This window comes from Musa acuminata, chromosome BXJ3-9 (assembly GCF_036884655.1).
Source record: "Musa acuminata AAA Group cultivar baxijiao chromosome BXJ3-9, Cavendish_Baxijiao_AAA, whole genome shotgun sequence".
NCBI lineage: Eukaryota > Viridiplantae > Streptophyta > Magnoliopsida > Zingiberales > Musaceae > Musa > Musa acuminata.
In genome coordinates this window covers 48,198,776-48,220,379 of record NC_088357.1, presented here as the reverse complement: position 1 = coordinate 48,220,379, position 21,604 = coordinate 48,198,776, and the positions used below count along the sequence as shown (strand labels likewise).

The following is a 21,604-nucleotide window of genomic DNA, read 5'->3' as shown; positions in this document are numbered from 1 at the left end:
CCTTAATTTCAACTTAAATTTGGCGATTAAACTTCGTATGTTCTATATATATATATAATTATATATATATCAGAAAATGGTGTAGTTGGAACAATTGTTTTCTCCCCGAGGTAAGTGACTTGTTCTGTGTGTAAGCAGGTACATGGAAGAATGTTTAGGGTGCTCCATGCAGTTGTTTGTAAGGTGTTGGAGATCTTTCCGTTAATAGAAGCAGCAAGACCCAGAAGTAAGTCCGGCATCCAAGCACTGTGCTCCTTGCATGTTGCTCTTGAGAAAGCCAAATGCCTACTTCAGCATTGCTCAGAATGTAGCAAGCTTTACCTGGTGAGTTTTCTTTTCACATCTGCTATGTACGCCCTGCTGATCTTGATCATATGGAATTGACATGAAGATCGCCTGTTTTTCGACATTATGTACTTCTCCTGTAGGTTATGTTCTGTACTGAACATTTTTTACTTGTGGCAATAACTTCATGTTAAATTGGCAGAACAAATTTGTATGGATTAGAATTAGTGATTATCTTTGTCATTACTCGTTAGAGGATCTAATTCTCTGACGACCTTAATCTACTCAAACATTATTCATTAAGAAATAGGAATGATCAAATCCTATATCTAAGGATCTGTGCCACATTTGGAGCCTTAAACTGTACAAGCTGCTTATATGTTTGCCTAACTAATGAATTTGATCTAATTAATTGGGTTTCTTCTTTTTTTCCTCCTTCTTCCTGGTCAAAATTTAGCTTTCCTACCACGGAGCTGTTACTTTGAGAAAATAGGAACATGAAGTCTTAGGCGATATTTTCCAACAATCCATAATAAGATTGTTATGGTAGATCCTGTTTGATAGCACTGTTTTATTTTATGAATCGTTTATATTATGTATGTGTTGATCTCTTAGGCAATAACTGGAGACTCAATTGTAACAAAGTTTGAAAAGGCAAAATGTGCGCTTCAAGAAAGTCTTAGACATGTCGAAGAAATAGTCCCAGAACCTATTAGTTGTCAGGTATGCATTTACAGTTATTTGCATATCATTGTATGACAGTCTCATTGTCAAAATTTTGACTATATTTTATATCAAGAAATTTATATACTCAAACAATTGAGTTAAAAATTTGGTTTGTTAGCTTATGCGAGAACCAACAAAGTAATCACTTAGAATCTTCACTCGGTTTCTTTTATGTGGAAATGAAGCTAGCCTGATTTAGTGACACTAGGTTGATTTTGCATTTATAAAATAAACCTGATTTTAGTTTTGACTGATGGAGAAATCCTCTGTAATTGGATAAAGCTGTAGAATAATAGGCAGCATTCCACCTCTACCACCATTTAAAATTGATTTTTGGTTGTTCTAATAATAGTTGACAGCTGCTATTCTTTTTTCCTTTTTATACTCCTCAAACTTCAGGCACATGCATGCTTTTGGTGAACATTGGAGCTCACTGAATATTAACTCGGTCCTTTTACTGTTGTCAGGACATTTTACCTGGAAGCTATCATGCAATGTGTGATAGTTAGCAACAATGCTTTAGTATCAGAATATGCATATCTTGACTGAAAGATTAAAACTAGGGCAGTCTAAATGTGTGTAAAATCAGGAGACTACCTTTTTTTAGAGAAAAGTGCTTAACATTGTGCAATTTCATTTCTACTTGTGTATGTTTCATTTTGCTAAATGATTATATTCTTTTCTTGTCATGCTAGATTATTGCAATTGTTGGTGGGCTGGAGGAAACTGTGTTTGAATTGGATCAATCAGAGAAGCAGGCAGGTGAAAAAGTAATCTCGTTGCTTCAGAAAGACGGCAAATTTAAGAATAACTTGAATGACAGTGAAGAGCTTGAACTTTTCCACCAAGCTGCTTCAAGGTTGGGGATTACTTCTTCCCGAGCAGCACTGACGGAAAGAAGAGCCCTCAAAAAACTTATCGAGAGAGCTCGTGCTCAGGATGACAAGCGGAAGGAATCTATCGTATCTTACTTGTATCATCTCACGAGAAAGTACTCAAAGCTTTTCAGAAATGAGCATGCAGATGATACTGATTCTCAGGGATCAACTCCACGCTCTCCTACCGTACAAGGATTTGAAGATGACTCCAGTCCATGTAGGAATAATCACACATGCGAGAGACAGCTAACTAAGCCACACTCTTTCAATTTCAAACAAAATGGAAGAAATTCTGGGAATATGCCAGTCCCTCCTGAAGAATTCATGTGCCCCATCTCCTTGCAGCTCATGTTTGATCCTGTCATTGTTTCATCTGGACAGACCTACGAGCGCCTCTGCATTGAGAAATGGTTCAATGATGGCCATAGTACCTGTCCGAAAACCCAGCAGCAGCTATCCCATCTGTGCTCAACTCCAAATTATTGTGTTAAACGACTCATTGTTAGTTGGTGTGAACGAAATGGATTTCCCATTCCAAATGGTCCACCAGAGTCCCTGGATGTCAACTATTGGTGGTTGGCTTTCTCAAAATGTCAAGCCATCGACGCCAGTTCTTTTGGCTGTACAAGCTCTTCCAAATTGAAATGCGTCAAGGTCCTTCCTCCGGAAGAGAGTGGCATTCGAGAGGAGCTCAGAGAGAATGATGCTGAATCTTTAGACAACCACTACCACAATTGCGGATATCGAAGCTTGCTGTCAGCTCTCCATGAGGCTGAAAGTGCTCAGAAACAGTTTAGAATAGTTGAGCAGATCACGAATCTGCTGAAGGAGGATGAAGAAGCAAGGATCTTTATGGGTACTAATGGGGCTGTGGAGGTGCTTATACAGTTTTTGAGGATGGCTGTCCACAATGGTGATGAGAAGGCTCAAGAAGCTGGTGCAATGGCCCTTTTCAACCTTATGGTCAACAGCAATAGGTATTAGATCTCATGATAGTTTGCATTCCACTATCAGTGTTCATGATAGATAGGATTTTGCAGTTGGTGCCTTTTGTATTTGGCATTCAACACCAATGTTATACCTGTTCATTCCCTTGGTCATCAGTCCAACACAGCCTTAACTTTGCACATCAATTACTGCATATATGCCACATGCTTCATTATCAACTATTTTGGCTATTTTAGTCACTGTAAACTCTCATGACAAATCTTCTTCTATCAGGAACAAGGGAATGATGATAGCAGCAGGACTGATACCATTGCTGGAGCAGATGTTCTCAAATTCAGAAATGTACAAGTGTGTAGTTGCCCTGTACCTCAGCCTGTCCTGTCTCGACGAAGCCAAGCCTCTTATTGGCTCAAGTATGGCTGTTCCTTTCTTGATCCAGCTTCTACGAGACCACAACATTGAAAGAAGCTCCTGCAAGTACGATGCCCTCTACACCTTGTACAACCTCTCCACACATATGCCCAACATCCCTTCCCTCGTATCATCAGATATCATTAACAGTCTCCATCCTTTCCTCGCATTTCCTTCTGCATCTGAAGGCGTAATGTTGGCCGAAAAGGCTCTGGCCATCTTGATAAACTTAGCAGCAAGCCAAGCAGGAAGGAAGGAAATCATGTCGGCCCCAAGCATTTTCTGTGGTCTTGCGGGGGTCTTGGACTTCGGTGAGCCTGCAGAACAAGAGCAGGTTGTGTGTTGCCTATTGATGCTGTGCAGTGACGATGAGAGATGCAGCCAGATGGTCTTGCAAGAGGGGGTGATACCATCACTAATATCAATATCGGTGAGTGGAACAACCAAAGGTAAGGAGAAGGCCGAGAAGTTGTTGAAGCTGTTCCGGGAGCAGCGCCAGCAAGAGCCTTCCCCCCTGAAGCAGCAGCCACAACAGGTCGAGAAGGATGGTGGTCGTGAGACGATTGTAGAGTCCAAGACACTCTGTAAGTCAAGATCGAAGAAGTTCAGGCGGACACTGAGTTCGATATGGAAGAACACGAGTTTTTCGGTATACCGGTGCTAATGTTCTCGGTCCATTGTCATGTAAACATGCTTCTGTATCTTCTCTTTGCTTTTGTTTGTTTAAATTTCTTTATCTTCTCCTCAAGGGTAATGTGGCATTTTCCCTTTGCCTCCCTTCGTAGAAGAGATGTACAGGCTTTCTGTTCTTGTTATATGTTGCTATCTTTCCGGTAGCATACAGTATCTTGTGTTCTTCGATATGTTCCAGCGAAAAAATTGGTGATTCCTCAAGCGCAAGAAATCTACTGGGCATCATGAACAGAACCACCAGTACTGAATAAGTATCAATTTCTGCCATCAACTGCTGTTCTCTCTTCTCTGTTGCCTCCTCCTTGGTCAGAAAATTACAGGAGAAAAAGAAGAATGACAGGTAGACAGCAATTGAATATGTTATCTTAGTGAGCTCATATAAATGGAGGCAACACTTGTGGTGGTATATCATCCATGCCTGTGTTTGAGTCTCACACACATAAGACTGCAACAAGATGTTTACAATCTCCGGAATAACTTGTTGTAGAGATTAGCAAATGAAAGATTCACATATATTTGTCAGAAATGCTATCCACAATCTAAATCTCCTCTCGTTATTTACAGTGTCCACCTCAACAATCAGCAGAGCCGACAACGATTACATCGAGACTCCAATTCTCATCGTTCTTTCCACCAGAATGAAGGCATGGACAAGAACAAAGCAACCGACATCATAATCTCAACGCAAAACCTCCTACGTGATTACCATCGCCACTGCACGCCGGCGACGCTCCTCCGACACCGTCCATGGTCATAAGATGCTGCGTGGGGAAGCAGCAGTGGTCCGGGAGCAGCAGCGCCGCCCTGCTACTCCCCACCGCTTCGATCACCATCAGCACCATGTAAACCAACCCCACGGCGGCGATCCCCATCACAAGACACGCCTCCTGCGTCGGACTTCCCATGAGCACGTACAGAGAGAAGAGGGAGAGAAGGAGCAGGTGATCCAATCCCAGTTCCAGACAGATGAAGATGGAGGCGTACGTGGATGAAAGGGGAGCATGTTCCATACGCTTATATATGCATCGGAGAGCTGGGGATGCATTGAACTCGGGGAGTATTCGATGGATTCACCTGCCCACAAAGGAAGAGCAATGTTCCTGCGGTGTCTGGGTTCATGGGATGGAATGCCGGAGGTGAAGGGTGAAGCGACAGGTTCAATGAACCTGAAACGATGCGGCTTTCGTGGCGGGCTCCGCCAGATAACGTGGGACCTTCCTGCCTCATCCCTAGTATCCCATCGGATCGGACCCATGTAGGATTTATATCAGAATCCGACAAATTCACAGATCCAAACTGAGAATCCACGTCATTTCGGGTTTGGATTTTGATGATGGGAATCTTATCGGATTCAATTCGAGTCATTTCGGGTTTTGGATCGGGTACTCAATTATATTCGCATCATCATACCATTACCGGGACTATATAACCCCCCATTTGGAAACGAAGAGCCGAAGCAGTCGCGTGAGGTTCTTCGCGCTTTTCTTCTTTGGGAAGAACTCATTGCAGCGATCGACGCCGAAACTCGAAACTCCCGGTACAACCCTAACCCTAAATATTCCTTCCCCTTCCCCTCACCTGATGGCGGCAAGAGGAACGCCGGTTGCGCAACAACCCGCACCAGCTGTGGTGCCGATGGACGACGTGGTGCAAGCCCTAATCGAGCACCTCGTCGAGCCCCTCCTCCCCGCGAGGGTTTCTTCGGCGGAGCCACCGACGATCGACCAGCAGAACTCCGTAGCCAAACAGGCATGCTATTACTCAATATTTGATCTTCTTGTCTTCTTGGTTGATTCCTGAAGGAGGAGAACCAAATATCTTTGTCACTAATGAGAAGCCTTGTAGTGCGCTGTACGGAGTCATCTCACCAGGAAACCCTGATTTTGGCAATCCAGGAACATTTTCATGTAGATGTATACTTTTCCCCGACAATGTAGTGGCGTGACCTATGTCTAATAGGTTCTTCTCACCATAAGATATGTCCAACCGTTTGGAATATTGGATGTACTGAATATAGCATATTTGGTGTAAAAATCCATCGTTATATCAAATTATAAATAGTATCTGAAGTAAAAAGTAGAAAACCAAAACAACCAAGAAACATGGATAGACAAATATCACCAGGAAACCATGATTTTGGCAATCCAGGAACATTTTCATGTACATGTATACTTTTCCCCGACAATGTAGTGACGTGACCTATGTCTAATAGGTTCTTCTCACCATAAGATATGTCCAACCGTTTGGAATATTGGATGTACTGAATATAGCATATGTGGTGTAAAAATCCATCGTTATATCAAATTATAAAAAGTATCTGAAGTAAAAAGTAGAAAACCAAAACAACCAAGAAACATGGATAGACAAATATCACTCATAAGGAATATGCTTTAATGCTGAAAATTACAAAATCATTTTACCTCCTCCTTAAGCATATGATTGATGATTTCATTATCTGGTTGTGCTTCATGATTGTAAGTTAGCTTTCCAACATTTTACTTACTTTTTGTTTCTATCATCCACTATCCTGGAGCAAATCCTTGAACTTGTTCATCACCACTTAACCAACACATGCTTTTCTAATCAGTATATGGTTACTGTGAGAAAATTCAGTTCAGTTAGCCTTTTCTGTTGTTTTATGATCTTAGAGTTGCCAGCTTATACTTCAGGAAAGAGGCGGACATGAGTTGTTTTTAGATATGGCTGGGTCAAAATGATTATAAAATAAGGTCTCTTGTTGTTAGGATCTCACAATGATTGTTGGTTAATCATGCAAAGGTATATGTGAAGCTTGATTGAAGAAAACTTGATTCCACAAAATAAATTAGTGGTGTCCAATTTATGGATTGAAAATATAGGAAGATAGAGTAAAAATAGAGGCGGGCACATAAGTAAGCCCTACTTGCAATTTTCAATGACATAAGTGATAAATTGACACATCAACTCATTTTACAGTTTTTTTCTGAACTAGAAATAAATGGTGAGCCACAACACCACAGTTAAAAATTGCTATTGGATAATCAGGGATTGAGTCATAAAATAACCTTTCGACTTGTAGAGGTTTTGTTCATCGATGCTTTTCAGACCCCGTATCAGTAGAAGCCTCATTTAATCGATGCCTTAATGATGGAAATGGTTGACCCCCTAATTATTGACAATGGTAGATGAAATGATAACATATTGGTATAAGCGTCATTTACTTGGCTGCGCTGATAATAGACAATGGTTGATCCTTAGTGATAGACTATGGTAAAATTATGCCATGTGCAAGAAAAAGCCAAAGTTCACTGGACCGAAATCAGGTCTCACCGAGGATGATATGCTTAGGATTGACAGGATTTCCTTGATTAGATCAGTGTGATTGGGATTAGCCTAGAAAATAATTTTAGAAACAAAACACCCACAAAATAGTGAAAACAAAAGATAAATTTAGAAAATTGATATAAAATAACACATGTAAAAAATTATTTTACCTTCTTATTCCATAATAAATAATTTTTTTCTTTTACGAAATATCTTTCTTCCCATAACAGTGAAACTAAAATATAAGAGATGGAGTGCATTATACAAAAAGACCCAAAGCATATCCCTACTAGCTTGGATATAAGCCATTCACTATTATGAAATACAAGAACAAGGTCATGCACTTGTCCATACTGTTGCTCTTTCAATGGTGAGTAAACTTGAGAAACAAAATTGTCTTCTTGCAGTGTTCTTTTCAAGTTTATAACTGGCTGAAGATATAAATGGTTGGTCAACTCACCTAGAAATAGATGTGTTAATACAATATTCTAGTTCAAGTTTATAACTAGCTGGAGATATAAATGATTAATGCATTTAAAGTTACTTTTTTTTTTATAAGAATGGGGATATTATACCTAATTTTTTTGAATACGGTATATGTTTGTCTCATGTTCTCTTGGTTGGCCAGTGCTTGTGAGTTCCTAACTAAGAAGCCTTTTTCCATTTATATGTTCGAAATAGTTAGTTTTAGCAAATTTATACTGGAGACTTTCATCATGTAACATATGTTACCAATGTTTGACAACAAAGGTAATAGTTGAGTATGACACCACTTTACATATGGCTAATTCTCCCCGTATTTGCAAAGTCAGATATGGCTAAAGATTAAGCTTTTAGTGCAGCAAAGCTTCGTTGATTGACTGGTTATTAATTTATTTGCTGTCTCACTTTGTCTTATTCTCACATCTCAATGTTCTTCTGCCTGAGAATTTCTTTTATGGCGTATTCTTTTGACATTAAATTGTGCTATGATGCAGATGCATTCAGTTGTGCTTCTTTACAACTATTATCACCGGAAGCAATTTCCACGGCTTGAGTTTCTTTGTTTTGAAGCTTTTTGCAAAGTAGCTACCATAGCTAAACCAATTCTTCTTACTTACATGAATGTTATGCACAAGAATGCTGAGGAACTACAAGATTTGGACCAACAGCTCTCAGTTATGGAAAAGAAGATCATGGATGCCTGCAATATTTCTAAAACCTTAGATGCATTAAAAAATGCTCCAAATATGGACGGATGGCTGGTTTCTCGGGTTGCTGTATTTCTTGTAGATGCTTCCAAGGAAAAATGTTTCCTTGACTTTGGGTCTATGACACAGGGGGTCTGGTCTTTGGTGGAGAAAGAAATTGACAAACCAATTGCTTTAGTGAATAGCAGAAAAATGAAAAAACATGCATCCAAAAACAAAAGTTTCTCTTGTGACTATTCAGATGGATTATTGGAAAATGAAGATTCACTTCAGCAGCTTGCATTTTCTGTTATGGGGCAAAAGACAGGTGCTAACATCTGTATATCACCATATTTTTAAAATGTCTGTTGCATTTTTATTTATGTAATGTTGATTATATACTGAAGACACAATTGTGAATATCTTAAGTAGCAGTTGCATCCGGGCATTTAAATCGCTAATGTACATGTTGTCATACTGTTACTATATATTTCATAGCCTGAAGCTGATGTCTGATTTGATATAAATGGATGAGTATGATACGATTAACTAAAATCAGTGGTTTATTTCACTTCCACATATTTTTCATTCATCTAAAAGACTATGGAGGTTGAAGGCTGTATATATATATATATATATATGTATATATATATATATATATATATATGTATATATATATATATATGTATATATATATATATATATACAGATTTTTACTATTTTTACTAATTATATATATTTAATTATACGTTTGTTTTATTTTATTCTAATGTATTAATATATCATATAATAATATAAATATTACTAATCATATTATGAAAAAATTTATCATGGGCTTAATGATGGCAAAAAGTTTGTTATCTTGAGTAGTTTTGCATAACACTTGACCTTTATTCTGGGTAACAATTAAAAATTTTGATTCTTGTTATTTACTTGCTTTTGACTTTGTTATCCAGTCAATAACTCGTGCTTTCTTGGTGCATTAGTGGGTTATTGTAGTTGATGTAAAAATTGATATTTATTTGACTATTGCAGGGTGAATCTAGTTGTGTCTTGAGTGAAGGTTCAAGGATTTTAATTTCGATGTGTGCCACCCGGTACGGGCGGCACGTACCGGTCCAAGAACCTCCTAGCATGTGGACATCCCACTATTGGGCGATACCAAAGTTTTGACCCCATATCAGGCGATACAAGCTGTATCAGGCGGTAATGATTGAAATATGACCGTTACCGACTTGTATCGGGCGATAACGGTCGATTTCGATCGTTACCGACATGTACCAGTAAATCAATCGTTACCGACATGTACCGGTACACCCTGATTTAGGTGTATAAGTACAGGTATGACTTGTGCCTATATGATCAATTTTAGCTATTTGAATTGTATCGCTCAGTACGCCCTGACGTACCATCAGTATGCCTCGGTATGTACCATACCGAGCAAGGCTCGACATGCTAGTACAAACTGAAATTGCTAACCTTGTGAAAGATTTTCTTTATTGATGTCTTAAATTGATGGATACATAGTAAATCCCCTAAAGGAGTTACCTTATACAGAAGAAAGGAAACCATAGTAGTATGACATACCTGTCGGTTGCAGAAACAAAGAAAACCATAGTAGTAGCAAAGTTGTTCAAGTTTCAGGGTGAATTGAGGTGCCAGCATCTATGTCGTCTAGCCATGAGATGCATACAACACAAGCACCTACGAAATCATGTAATAATTTAAAGAAATTTATTATTAAGATTTAAGATACAATAATTGATATATGATGTATGATAATAAGATCTATTATTTGTCATTAGTTCAAAGGATAGAATGTCTAGAAAACAATGCAGGTGATGAGGAAAAATAGCTAATCAGCATATATTAAGGTTAACAATATATTAAATCAAGTTATAAACAAGCAAATAAGAACGGATAGGATGATGAAGAAGTTATGAACCAATATACCGAAACAATCCTGGTTGGTCATTTTGTTTTTTTTATAGAACTGAACTTTTACTACTGAAAGGAAGTAACTGTTATGATTTCTTCCATCACACAGATATTATAATGGCTAATTAAGGAAGAAATAAACATTAGGCTTGAGTCTTCTGAAAAAGCTCATTAACAATGTGCCTAAGGGGCATTTCAGAACTGATCCCAGTGAGTCTCACATCTGATGTGTGCCTTTGGTAGCACTTGTTTGCAGGTAAAGGACATTTGGATTTTGGAGTTAGCTTAAATGCTAACTCTGTAGAGTTCCAGTATTGGTATTTCACGTACTAGTGGGAATAAGTCTCTTGCTTGTAGTTGTAACTATTCATTCATTTTCATACCTATTTGAGACTGGAAATCATAGTAGTACAAAATTCCAGTTAATGGTGCCACCTTCAGATCTAATTTCTCTATTACTTTTTCATCAAAATATACCAAATTGTATGCCCATTGTGCTTTTGTAGGTTTTGGTGCATTTAAACAAGGCCTTCTTTCTACCCATGTTCCAATCATCACATGGGTAGTTTGAGGTACGTATGGCATAGACAGGTAGATAACATATTGCTCTTGATTAAAAGGAACTCAAAGTTTGTCCTGATCGTCATTTGTCAGAGTCTAGTCTCCTCTATGCGAAACTGTTTTCTAAAAACCTGCTTGGTACTGGAAAATATTTTTTGAATGTTACCAATATTTTGTATGTCTGTCTCACATGTTGCACTTGCTCTGATTTTATGTACAGTTACCTCTGTTAACTGATTTCTCATCACTAGACTAGTGTATTTATGCCTGATGTATCAGAGCCTTGATTACAAATGGAGTTCAGTTTCTCATTGCTTTTTTTCTTTTATTCTCATATCAAAAAGAAAATTTTCTACACTGGAACAGGTATTAGCTGCTCAAAGTTCTCTATTCTAGAACGTCATCTGACTTACTCATTAACTCAGGAGAAGACAACTATTAGGTTATATGTAATGATTTCAATGGAAGTGGTGACTGACGGACTTGTGGAATTTTCTATTAAAGATGTATTGACCAGGTATGCTAGCATGATAATTATATGTGGGTTTATATTTGACAACTACACTTTTGTGTTCTTGTTATTAAACATGTGATGTTTATGTTATGCATGTCTTCACAAAAAAATGCCAAGCCTTGGATTAAGTAATATTCTGAGTCTCTGACCTTGTTTAATTACCTAACTTCGGAGGCTAATATTGTCTTGACTTTTATAGCTTGAGTGGGCCTCTCATCGTGACTGGTTTAATTCCTGAAGTGACATCGGCTGTTGAATACTATCATTTGTTGCCGTATGTTAATATATTGTCTAACTGGCTGTCCAGGTATGTAACTATTTATCTAATTGAATGCCATCTTAAACCCAGGTCACTAAGGAACATGACATCTTGGTTCGACTTTTGCTATAACATCAGCTTTACTGAACAGGGAAGCACCTCATGCTGATTTTTTGGATTTGCCCAGGCACCTGCCTGAAGTCAGTGAGTGTTCATTGCGGTCAGACAGGGTACTCACAGTGGAATCTCATGAAATGAACAACTTGTCTGGCCAGGTTGAACAAATTGTGGACACAAGTAGTAACAATATCAGTAAAGCTGCAAATGAAGTAACAAACAAAAAGTGCAGTAGTTTGCATCCTACAAATGGCCCTAGCAATGGCTGTACTGAGCAGGTATGATCTTTATTTTCTCCTCCAAATCTATTTTTGTATCTTTGATTGAGAATTGTTTATATAAGTTCCATTGCCTTTCATTTGCATATTTTATTATTTTAACAAACAATATTGTTTGATCTTTGTTTACTTGATTTTATCATATAACAATTAATTTTTTATGGCTATAATAAACTTGCTAGAATAGAATTTTGGCTTTCAGCAAATTGAGATACTAGTTTCGGTGAAATTAATTAGCAGCTTCTGGTATTGTGAAGGAGCATGTGATGGTGTTTCAGATATGCACTTTGAGTACTGTGGTAACATTAGTTTTACAAACTAACTTCTGATATATGGTGACCGTTGTGAACATTCACTAGTTTTATTTTCTCTCTTTACTTTGTTATGTTATGGTTGTCGACAAGGATTAAAAATTCATCCTGATACTAGCTTCAGTTACATAACAAACCAATATGGTAGCTTTATGCTGGATGGTCCATCAGCTACTATCTTGTGGTATTAGCGAATAAAAAAATAAAAAATAAAAATGAACTATTGAGCTATACATTTTGATGCCAATAATTGGTCACAATGGTCACATACTCCTTCATGAACTTGGAAAAATTAACAGTTGGAGTAAACTTGCAAATGTAAATATTGTGATGCCAATATTTTGAAACTTGCAAGTTGGAGTAAAATATTTGCTCCAACTTTAATTTTGCAAATTGAGCTACACATTGAAACTTGGAAAGATTAACAGTTGGAGTAAATCGTTGGGGCAGTGATAGGAGCTCTGTGCATGGCTCATCATGAACGTTTTGTGTACCATCTGAATTCAGCCATTTGCTTTTACTCCTGGATATTTACATTTTATTTGCTTTTGTTTCTATCTCTGTTATCATTCCTTTTCATTCTTTCTGTCCCTTAAATTTCTTTTTTTTTACTTTTCCCTGTTTCTTCCTTTCATTTGGAAGAACAAGCTGTTGTAGATGCTTGTTGCCAAGTTGTACTTGTGTCACGATTATAAAAAAGGTGCTCCATATAAGGCCTATTTGTGGTATCCCAGATATACCGTTGTGCCGTCCTGCCTTTCTTCATCCACTCACATAGTACAGTTAAATGAGGTGTCGGAGGGCCCTTGTTGGAGATGTTTGTCTTCACTAAATGAAATCAAGTTTAATTAGAGTAGTGAAGAAAGAAGGTGATAAGTTACTTGGGTCCATCTTTATGCACTAGACAAAAAAGATGGTTTGGCTTCTCTTATAAGAATAAGAGGAAATGAACTTTGATAATGTTTAGTAAATTGAAAACTTGAAACTATAGTGTCTTATTCCGTTTAGCGAATTCAACATGCATCATCAAAAGAAAGCAAAGATGACCTAGTCCTCTTAGACTTCTTTGCAACAATAGGGTCATAAACTATATTAAATATGTTACTGCCATTATAATGTTGTTCAGTTATAAACTCTTGAGAGATGCATCTATGAAGTATGAAGTATGAACCAATTAAAGAGAAGGCCAGCATAACTTTGTTCTAGAGAATAACACTGAAAAGCAAGAGTGGGTGAGTACTCAAACAGGGAACCGTTGAGTAAATTTATCTATTATGACTGTTATCCCTCTCTATTTGTGACATTTAATATGTATATTTTATCCAGCTATATCAATCTAAAATCTCTGCTGGCCCTTGATAGGCGGACATGCTCAATTCGGTAAAGAAGCCACACATCACCAAAAGCAATGAAGGGAAAACTTTTGGCCAGGTTGAACAAATTGTGGCCACAAGTAATAACAACATAGGCAAAACTGCAAATGAATTAACAAGCAAAAAGAGCAGCAGTTTGCATCCTAGAAATGACCCTAGCAATGGCTGTACTGAGCAGGTATGATCTTTAATTTTCTCCTCCAAATCTATTTTCATATCTTTGATCGAGAATCGTTTAGGAGTTTCATTGCTTTTCATTTGCATATTTTATTATTTTATCGAGCAGTATGTTGTTTGATTTTAGTTTACATAAATTTATCATATCACACTTAATTTTTGATGGCTACAATAAACTTGCTTGTAATAGAATTCTGGCTTTCGGCAAATTGAGATACTAGTTTTGGTGAAATTAATTTGCAGTTTCTGGTATTGTGAACGAATGTGATGGTGTTTCAGTGACAATACTCTATTTGTGACATTTAGTATATATTTTATCCAGCCATATCAATCTAAAATCTCTTTCTGGCCCTTGATAGGCGGACATGCTCAATTCATCAAAGAAGCCACGTATCACCAAAAGCAATGATGGGGAAACTTTTGGCAGGAAAAGCGTACATCTTACTTCCCAAGATGCAGCATCTCCCTCTTTTCTACCACTCTTCCCAGTTCAGCATACATCTGAGAATTATGATGAATTTAATTTTTTTATGGCTTCAAAGAGAAATGATCTTCTTCAAGCTTCATTAAGAATTCTTATAAAAAGACGAAATGATCTGGTATCAGACTTTTATGTTATTATCATATCATATCCTTTTCTCTGTACTCTTGTGGTTATTACTAATAAATTTGCTTTTTCATAGGTTCAACAACAACGTTGTTTAGAAGACGAAATTGCTCATTGCGAAATGAACATCCAAGCGATAGTGAACGGTAAAAATTGACTTTCTTACTACACAGGCAACATATCTGTTTAGTTTATTAATTTAATTTAATAATAGTTACTGATTGGGTAATGCCGAAACACATAGGCAGTCAATTGTATATTTCAGTTGAAAGCAGTTTTCTGTAGCAGAGTACTCTAATTTATGTTTATTAATAATCCGAAAAAGGGCAAGGAAGCATGAAATCAAAAGTCGAGTCGATGATTGAAGCATGTAATGCTCTATGTTCTGATGTAAGAGGATATCCGCAAGAGATCAAAGTCAAGAGATTATCGGAAGCAATTCTTAGATCAAAAAGCTCATCTCAGGCAAGCAATATTATGCATTTATGGGATAGCTTTTTTGTTTTTCTCTTTTTCTATTGGACAAATGATATTTGTGTTTTGCAGGAACTCGATGATATGTGTTGTGAGAATGGTTGGATTCTGCCGAGATACACCGTGCTTCCGTCGACTGCTGACGGTAGGACACACTGTTCTCTTCATCTGTTATTTCAAATGCTGCCATAAACTGACTGACTGCATTAACCCATTTCAGAAAACTATGGTACATAGATAGAACCATAACTCGTCGTCTATAATTGCCTTCTATAAGCTAGAGAGTTTTTTTCTAATGTTCTGTTTCATTAGTATCTAAAAGGCTCCAGGAATACTTATCTACATAATTTTCTTAGGGAACATTGCCACAAACCATGCATCGTTGCTTCCTAAATATTGTCCTTGTAAAAGCAGAAATGTTGAAAGCTTTCCTTGGTTGCTGATCACGAGCAATTTTTGTTGCAGGATATTTTCAGGCCAGCGTGACCGTCAGGGGGATTGATTTTGAGATGACTGCGAACGGAGATTCGATGAGCAGTCCCTGTGATGCACGTTTAGCTGCAGCTACCAACATGTTAAGCAAAATTCGCAGCATGATAGAGCAACAACGTGCATGAACAACAACACAGCATACCAACGTGAAGAATAGTAGATTGACACCATGAAGGCTTTAGTATAACACAGTATCTTCCATCTTATTACATCTTTGTTGTTTTGGATGCAAGGGTGTTGGAATACAATTTATGTTTAATTTAGAAGAATAGTAAAAGTATAAATTATATTATCAATAGTAAAAACTGATTTTATGGTATGGTTTAATGTCACTAATCAAAGTCTTATGATTATAAGATTTTATACTTAAATATTTTGTGATATATCTTTAGTAGTTTTTTTTTTAGAATAATAATTACTATAACAATGGTAAACATATTGATATATAGTACTTAGTGTTGATTGTTGGTTGGTTCATTCATTAAGCTCTTACAATCTACAGTATTTAAAAGAATATATTCTTATGAGTATGTTTATAAGCACTGAAAAAAACATATAATAATTTAAATTTATTATTATATATATATATATATATATATATATTATAGTTGAATATAATAATAAAATTATCTAAAACGACTCCTAAGCAAGTAAAAGCTCAAAACTCAATTTAGTACTTCGGTCCAAACAATATGTCATGCCAAACAATATGCCTCTAGAAAGATGAGATATCAGAAGCTACTTCACTGCCACAAGCATGTGTAGTACTCTAGCTTATATGCCATGAATTAGACCCCCCAACCAAGCTGCACCACAAGCGAATGAAAATGGAAGATGGTTACATAACATGAGAAATCACATTATTATTTGCAATGTCAAGTATAACGAGTTGACCGAGCAAACAAAACTATGAGAAAATCTGAAATAACACAATGATATCCAATAAAAAGATCTTTCCCATGGTTTGCTTCACTTTGATCATATTCTCCTGTTATATACCACTACTGCAGTGTGGGGTTTCTTTGCTTCCAGGGTTAATACAGTGGTTCTGCATTGATAGAGAAGGAAATAAATGAGGGTACGCACTAATGAGTTACTACAAACAAAATGGTGCCTCCTGTCCTACTTAAATGAAATGACTAAAAGGAAGCAAACACAAATATTCTACACCTATTACACCACTGCTATCAGATGGTAACAATGGGGGGTGACACGTATAGGTTTGCCGGGGTGCTCTTCGGATGGAATTAAAAGGCACCATAAGGCTTGACAACTTTTATACAATGGATGATACCAAAGGTTGTGCATGAAAAAAGATAAAAAAAAATGATTTTGTTAAGTGCAGGAAAACAAATTGGAACCTAAAATTGTGCTCCATGATGTAAGACAGAGATGGGATCACCAACCGCTAGAGGGTTATACTGCTGCTTTCAGCCATCAACATTTTGGTCATGGTCGTCGGGTCCTCTGTTTCTATTGATTCCATAGTCTGCCCAAGGCAGTATTGACTCAAGGAAGGCAATTGCAGCGTTGCGGGGTAAATCCAAACGTGCAGCATGGCCTATCTCAGGAACAGCTCCTCTATCAGCATCTGGCATCTCGCGCACCGGTTGAGGGCCAGCCATAAAGTGTCTTATCTCTTCAGGAGGAAGTGATGGTATCACATCAGAGAAATCTGAAACCATTAGATAAGAATACCTGTCACAATGAAGCATTATTATTAGCTTGGAACATTCGCATCACCTCTCATTTCAAAATTACAAACAACTGATATTGATTTTTCGTTCCTCGGTTGCAATGCCTTCAAGAACATAATTTCAAAGATAGAACCAAAGGAAGTATAATGACTTACTCATTCTTTTCTGATGAAAAAGCTTCCTTCCTTACACATTCCCAATCCCTGGCTTCGCTGCTATTTTGCTCGAGTGATTCAGCCACTAGCAAAGCTGCATCTTTTAATAAAGCTTGCAATTCCGGAAACCTCCATAATATATAACTTCGTTCAACATATATATTTATCAGGTGGTCAAGAGAGGGGCTTCCTGCTTTTGCTGAACCAAAAAATGAATATTTGAGTATTTGGGTCCATGCCGAATCCTTCAGAGGTGCCTTAGTTACTAGTTTCTGAAGCACAAGAGGATGAAGCATCAAGGCCTGTTTCATAAGATCTTTAGAGGTAGCTTTCTCACTGTGATTTATACTAGATTCATCGCTGCACTCAAGGTAGAAACGGGATACAGCAAGAGAATATGAGACATTAGGCAACAACCACAACGAGTTGTCAGTCCCATATTCCTCAACAAATTGTTCCAACCATCTATACTCCTGTGCTCTAAGTGAGAAGTAATCAATGCAAAATAATGCTCCCTTTGGGTCATCAGAATCCAGTGAAAGTAGCAGCTTGCAAACCTCTAGAGCTGACCGGTGACAACCACGTCTGTCCATGTTTTTCATGTGGCTGAAAAGGGCTGAAAAAATTGGTTTATTTGTATCATGGCTATATTTCAACTGGCAATTACCTTGCAGGGGTGTAAATAGTGGATGCCATGCACACTCCAATGCATATAAGCACTTTTCAATCATCTCAGCAGACGTTTGATGTTCTCCTGAATACTTGAATAATTCAGCAAAGGTCAATAAAGCATCTACATGATAGGGATGATGCCCCAAGATATCCCCAATAGCATTAATATTGTTGGCTGCTTTGGCAGCTTCGAATGCTTCTTGTGCATGTTTGTAAGATGGGGTGTACATGTACCTGCATTGTACACCAGATGCCAGATAAGCAGCTAAGAAACTGCTTGATAAATAAAATTGTCCAAAATTTTCTGATATATACATACAGCAATGCATACTGATATATGGATGGAAATGAACAGCATATAAGATGCCTGGATAAAATATGTTATCATCAAAATTAGATCCTAGGTAAACATGAAAGTATATGCAAGTGTTTTTTCCACCATAACCATCCCTCACAATCTACTGCTAAATGGAAAACAAAAACCTACATTTCAGCCCATTCCATGAGGCCTATTTTGCAGCTCATGTGAATGAATAAAGACATGTGAGTACCACATAAATGTTCTTTCCATAACGGTCACTGTGAAAGGATCTTGATCATATCAAATTGCCTTAAGCAATCCTCATCATGTCTCAGCTAACACTCCCTTCCATAACTCTATCTTGTTGATCATATCAAATTGCCTTAAACAATCCTGCCCACATAAATGTTCCTACCATAACTCGTATCTTGTTTGCACCGGGCAACTGTCTCAGCTAGCACTTCCTTTCTCAAAGGAAAGTTGAATATTAAGAAGTGTGTTTCACTGTCACTTCTCTAGTACGAGAATCTGATGCTATATGAAAACTGAAGCTTATGTAAAGAAATAAAGCAACTGAATCTAGAATTTAATAATCCGTAATTCAGAAAATAAAATACCCATGATTTTTTTCATAGATTAATATTGGTATTTTCCAACAGTTATGTGAGATCCTATTACAACAGGTGCCAGGTGAAATTCCAGGAGCTCTGCAGATATATTACTCATTATCTATACAAGGTACAAGGAACAAAGGGGTACCTAAAATAGTGCATCCCATCCTTTGTCTCCAGAAGCTCCATAGTGATGGAATTGTCCCATCGTGGCCATAATCCTGATGGAGAAGCAAGATATGTTTTCCTTAGATTATAGGCTGCCTGCCTTCCGCCATGCATTTGTCTTGAGCTGCCAACACTATGTTGGTTCTCAAAAGAGTTGACAACTTTCGAACCAAATATTTTCCGCAGCTCATTCTCAGCTTTTAAATACTTTGGATTGACTATTAGGACAGAAGATCTGCCATTCTTGTTATTTTCGTGAGCCTCATTTCCCAATGCTTTCACATTTTCAGACAAACTCTGATTGTTAGAAGGCTTTGTGTTGATTGATAGCTCTTCTAGAATTGAATCCAGTGACTTTTCTACTTTAGACTCATCTTTGTTCTTTTTCTTCTTTTTCTTTAATTTATGATTAGAAGATGGAATAGTATTAGCAGGTTTTCTGGCCACCAATTCTTGTCCACCGACATCATGTGCTTGCTCTTGAACATCAAATTGCTGATCATCCTCCTGAAAAGAAAAAAACACCATTTATGCCAAGACCTGGCTGAACAAGTGTTCTGTGTTAAGAAGTGTACAACATTGTAAGTTTACATCTTATAATTAGCTAGCTTTCTCCTGTCTCTTTTCAGCTCTGTTTATTTCACAACATGGACAAGATCACTTGCAAATGAAGATCAAGCAAAAGGAAGAAAAACACCAGAGATAACAAATATATTAGAAAATAATTATCAGATCTCAAAAGATAAAAATAATTTTGTAACTCCTAGCAACTGTAGAATGAACCAAGAATTTAAATTTCAACCATGCTGGATGGCATTGACTGGTATTTATTGGTCTCAATACAGCACAATTATTATTTTTATTATTTTATACAATGAAGTTGGGTGGCATATTGAGGTAGATCAAGAAAAATGCATCGATGTACAAAGTCAAACTTTCCAGTAAGTCCTGATGTACTGGTTCCTCTAAACAAGTAGCTCGCCGAAACAACAACATGCAGTGGATCATCCAGGAAGTAGCACAGAGGGGCCATCTGAATGAATGTGTACCAATCAAATGTCACATCCAACAGTCCTCATCCTAGAATCAGATAAAAATTCTCTCATATTCAACCATCTGCTACCTTTCAAGACCAGAACCTATAAGCAACGTTTATGTTCTTGAGCATTTTAGAACGGAGAGAAAAAATTGAAAAAAGCAAGTAAAAGCTATAATCGACTTCTTCACAAATTGTCAAATATAGCATCTCATCTATTAATAGATTGTGTTTAGATACCGCAGAGACGCATTTTGAAGGTGGAAAAAAAAAAAAAAAAAGAGCAGCAGCGTCAGTTTGTCCACTTCTCCATCCTTTGCTGTGTCCTCACCCTATCACCTTTGCGACAATTATGTCCACAAGCATTTAGATAATGCCAAGTTGCAAGATGAAAAGAAAAGCACTAAAAAAAATCACTTCGCCATCTTTGTGTCTTCGTACTTTCGATTTTACCGCATCCAAATCGCTGTTACCATAATTATCCTCCGTATTATCTATTTCAATTTATCGATCAAGTGTTCGAACTATCCATTCTCATGCAATTAATCAAAACCCTAGCAACCAATGGTCAGAAAAGAAGCATCCAATCCATGTAATTCTCAGATCATCAAACGGGTAGGCTGAAATAATCAAGGAATGGGAAAAAGAAATCGAAAAAACGTATAATCGACCTGATCATCGAGGAGATCGAAAGGGTTCTTGAAGCGAGAACCGGCGGGCGGAGAATCAGATTCCTCGTCGTTTTCGATGGCGGCGGCTTCCGGATCGAGATCAGAGGAGGCGAACCTCATCTCCTCCCGTTCCTTGAGGACTCGCCTCAGCAAACGGTTGGACATGGCTGCGTCCTTCGAATCCTACCGATATCGAGTACCCAACCCAAGCACCGTTTCTTGAACGGCTTATAAGAAAGAGGTGACCTACTTGACGGTGAGGAAAAGAGAAAAATAAAAATAAAATAAAAAAATATAATTACATATTTATTCTTTCTGTTATGAAATGACATAAATATTCCTATTAGTTTTAGTATACCATATAATCAAAACCATCTTAGATTTTTTTTCCTTTTTTTTTTCTTGACAAACATTACTTAAATTTAAGGGTATTTAATAGTATGTTTGCTTTGAAATATATATGTATATATATATCCAGAGTGATGAACTAATTGACATGAGCCTTTAGGGTATTGTTTAAGACTGATTCGTTATCTTGTTCCATAGTAATATTATATTTATAAGAATTTTTTATCGTGATAAATTATTTTAAATATTTTGTTATGTAATCCAAAATTTATGAAATCTATGTTTATAATTTATATTTTCTAAGATATTTGCTTAGGAGATTACGAGTAAATTTTATTTAATCTAGTTTTCTCTCTTACCGACATTCAAAGGTTTTGGAGGTTAACACTATGGCGTGAATATGCAAAAACGTCGCATGAGTTAGGTAATTA

The 21,604-nt window shown here is 37.2% G+C and overlaps 3 protein-coding genes across 4 annotated transcripts; 2 read left to right on the top strand and 1 right to left on the bottom strand.

Annotated features, from left to right (window-relative positions):
- Nucleotides 1–116: 116 nt before the first annotated feature.
- On the top strand, nucleotides 117–4,347 carry LOC135648758 (U-box domain-containing protein 45-like). 2 transcript variants are annotated; one of them, XM_065166691.1, is made up of 4 exons: nucleotides 117–324; nucleotides 901–1,008; nucleotides 1,707–2,866; nucleotides 3,111–4,347. In XM_065166691.1, the coding sequence occupies exons 1-4, from the start codon at nucleotides 151–153 to the stop codon at nucleotides 3,910–3,912; spliced, it is 2,244 nt and encodes a 747-aa protein (XP_065022763.1). In that variant the 5' UTR covers nucleotides 117–150; the 3' UTR covers nucleotides 3,913–4,347. The 2 variants fall into 2 exon arrangements, with proteins under 2 accessions (XP_065022763.1, XP_065022764.1); XM_065166692.1 differs by lacking the exon at nucleotides 901–1,008.
- Nucleotides 4,348–5,416: 1,069 nt separating this feature from the next.
- LOC135649134 (uncharacterized) lies at nucleotides 5,417–15,804 on the top strand. The gene is made up of 11 exons (XM_065167243.1): nucleotides 5,417–5,690; nucleotides 8,222–8,741; nucleotides 11,279–11,429; nucleotides 11,626–11,840; nucleotides 11,911–12,080; nucleotides 13,754–13,942; nucleotides 14,301–14,540; nucleotides 14,625–14,694; nucleotides 14,874–15,013; nucleotides 15,095–15,167; nucleotides 15,488–15,804. Exons 1-11 carry the CDS (start codon nucleotides 5,523–5,525, stop codon nucleotides 15,637–15,639), a joined length of 2,088 nt encoding a protein of 695 aa, XP_065023315.1. The 5' UTR covers nucleotides 5,417–5,522; the 3' UTR covers nucleotides 15,640–15,804.
- Nucleotides 15,805–16,336: 532 nt separating this feature from the next.
- Nucleotides 16,337–21,045, bottom strand: LOC135649864 (uncharacterized). Its single transcript, XM_065168772.1, has 5 exons — nucleotides 20,826–21,045; nucleotides 19,099–19,625; nucleotides 17,367–18,272; nucleotides 16,921–17,212; nucleotides 16,337–16,562 (listed from the first exon to the last, which is right to left on the bottom strand). Exons 1-4 carry the CDS (start codon nucleotides 20,988–20,990, stop codon nucleotides 16,945–16,947), a joined length of 1,866 nt encoding a protein of 621 aa, XP_065024844.1. The 5' UTR covers nucleotides 20,991–21,045; the 3' UTR covers nucleotides 16,337–16,562; nucleotides 16,921–16,944.
- Nucleotides 21,046–21,604: the final 559 nt, after the last annotated feature.

What these genes read in the sequence shown, in the direction of transcription:
- LOC135648758 (XM_065166691.1), top strand. Translation starts at nt 151, where the DNA reads ATGTTTAGGGTGCTCCATGCAGTTGTTTGTAAGGTGTTGGAGATCTTT. An exon ending in CAGAACCTATTAGTTGTCAG is followed by an intron (nt 1,009 to 1,706) that starts GTATGCATTTAC and finishes TTGTCATGCTAG; the next exon opens with ATTATTGCAATTGTTGGTGG. An exon ending in CTTATGGTCAACAGCAATAG is followed by an intron (nt 2,867 to 3,110) that starts GTATTAGATCTC and finishes TTCTTCTATCAG; the next exon opens with GAACAAGGGAATGATGATAG.
- LOC135649134 (XM_065167243.1), top strand. Translation starts at nt 5,523, where the DNA reads ATGGCGGCAAGAGGAACGCCGGTTGCGCAACAACCCGCACCAGCTGTG. An exon ending in GCAATGGCTGTACTGAGCAG is followed by an intron (nt 12,081 to 13,753) that starts GTATGATCTTTA and finishes GGCCCTTGATAG; the next exon opens with GCGGACATGCTCAATTCGGT. An exon ending in GCTTCCGTCGACTGCTGACG is followed by an intron (nt 15,168 to 15,487) that starts GTAGGACACACT and finishes TTTTTGTTGCAG; the next exon opens with GATATTTTCAGGCCAGCGTG.
- LOC135649864 (XM_065168772.1), bottom strand. Translation starts at nt 20,990, where the DNA reads ATGTCCAACCGTTTGCTGAGGCGAGTCCTCAAGGAACGGGAGGAGATG. An exon ending in TCGATCTCCTCGATGATCAG is followed by an intron (nt 19,626 to 20,825) that starts GTCGATTATACG and finishes TTTTCTTTTCAG; the next exon opens with GAGGATGATCAGCAATTTGA. An exon ending in GATGGGATGCACTATTTTAG is followed by an intron (nt 18,273 to 19,098) that starts GTACCCCTTTGT and finishes TGTACAATGCAG; the next exon opens with GTACATGTACACCCCATCTT.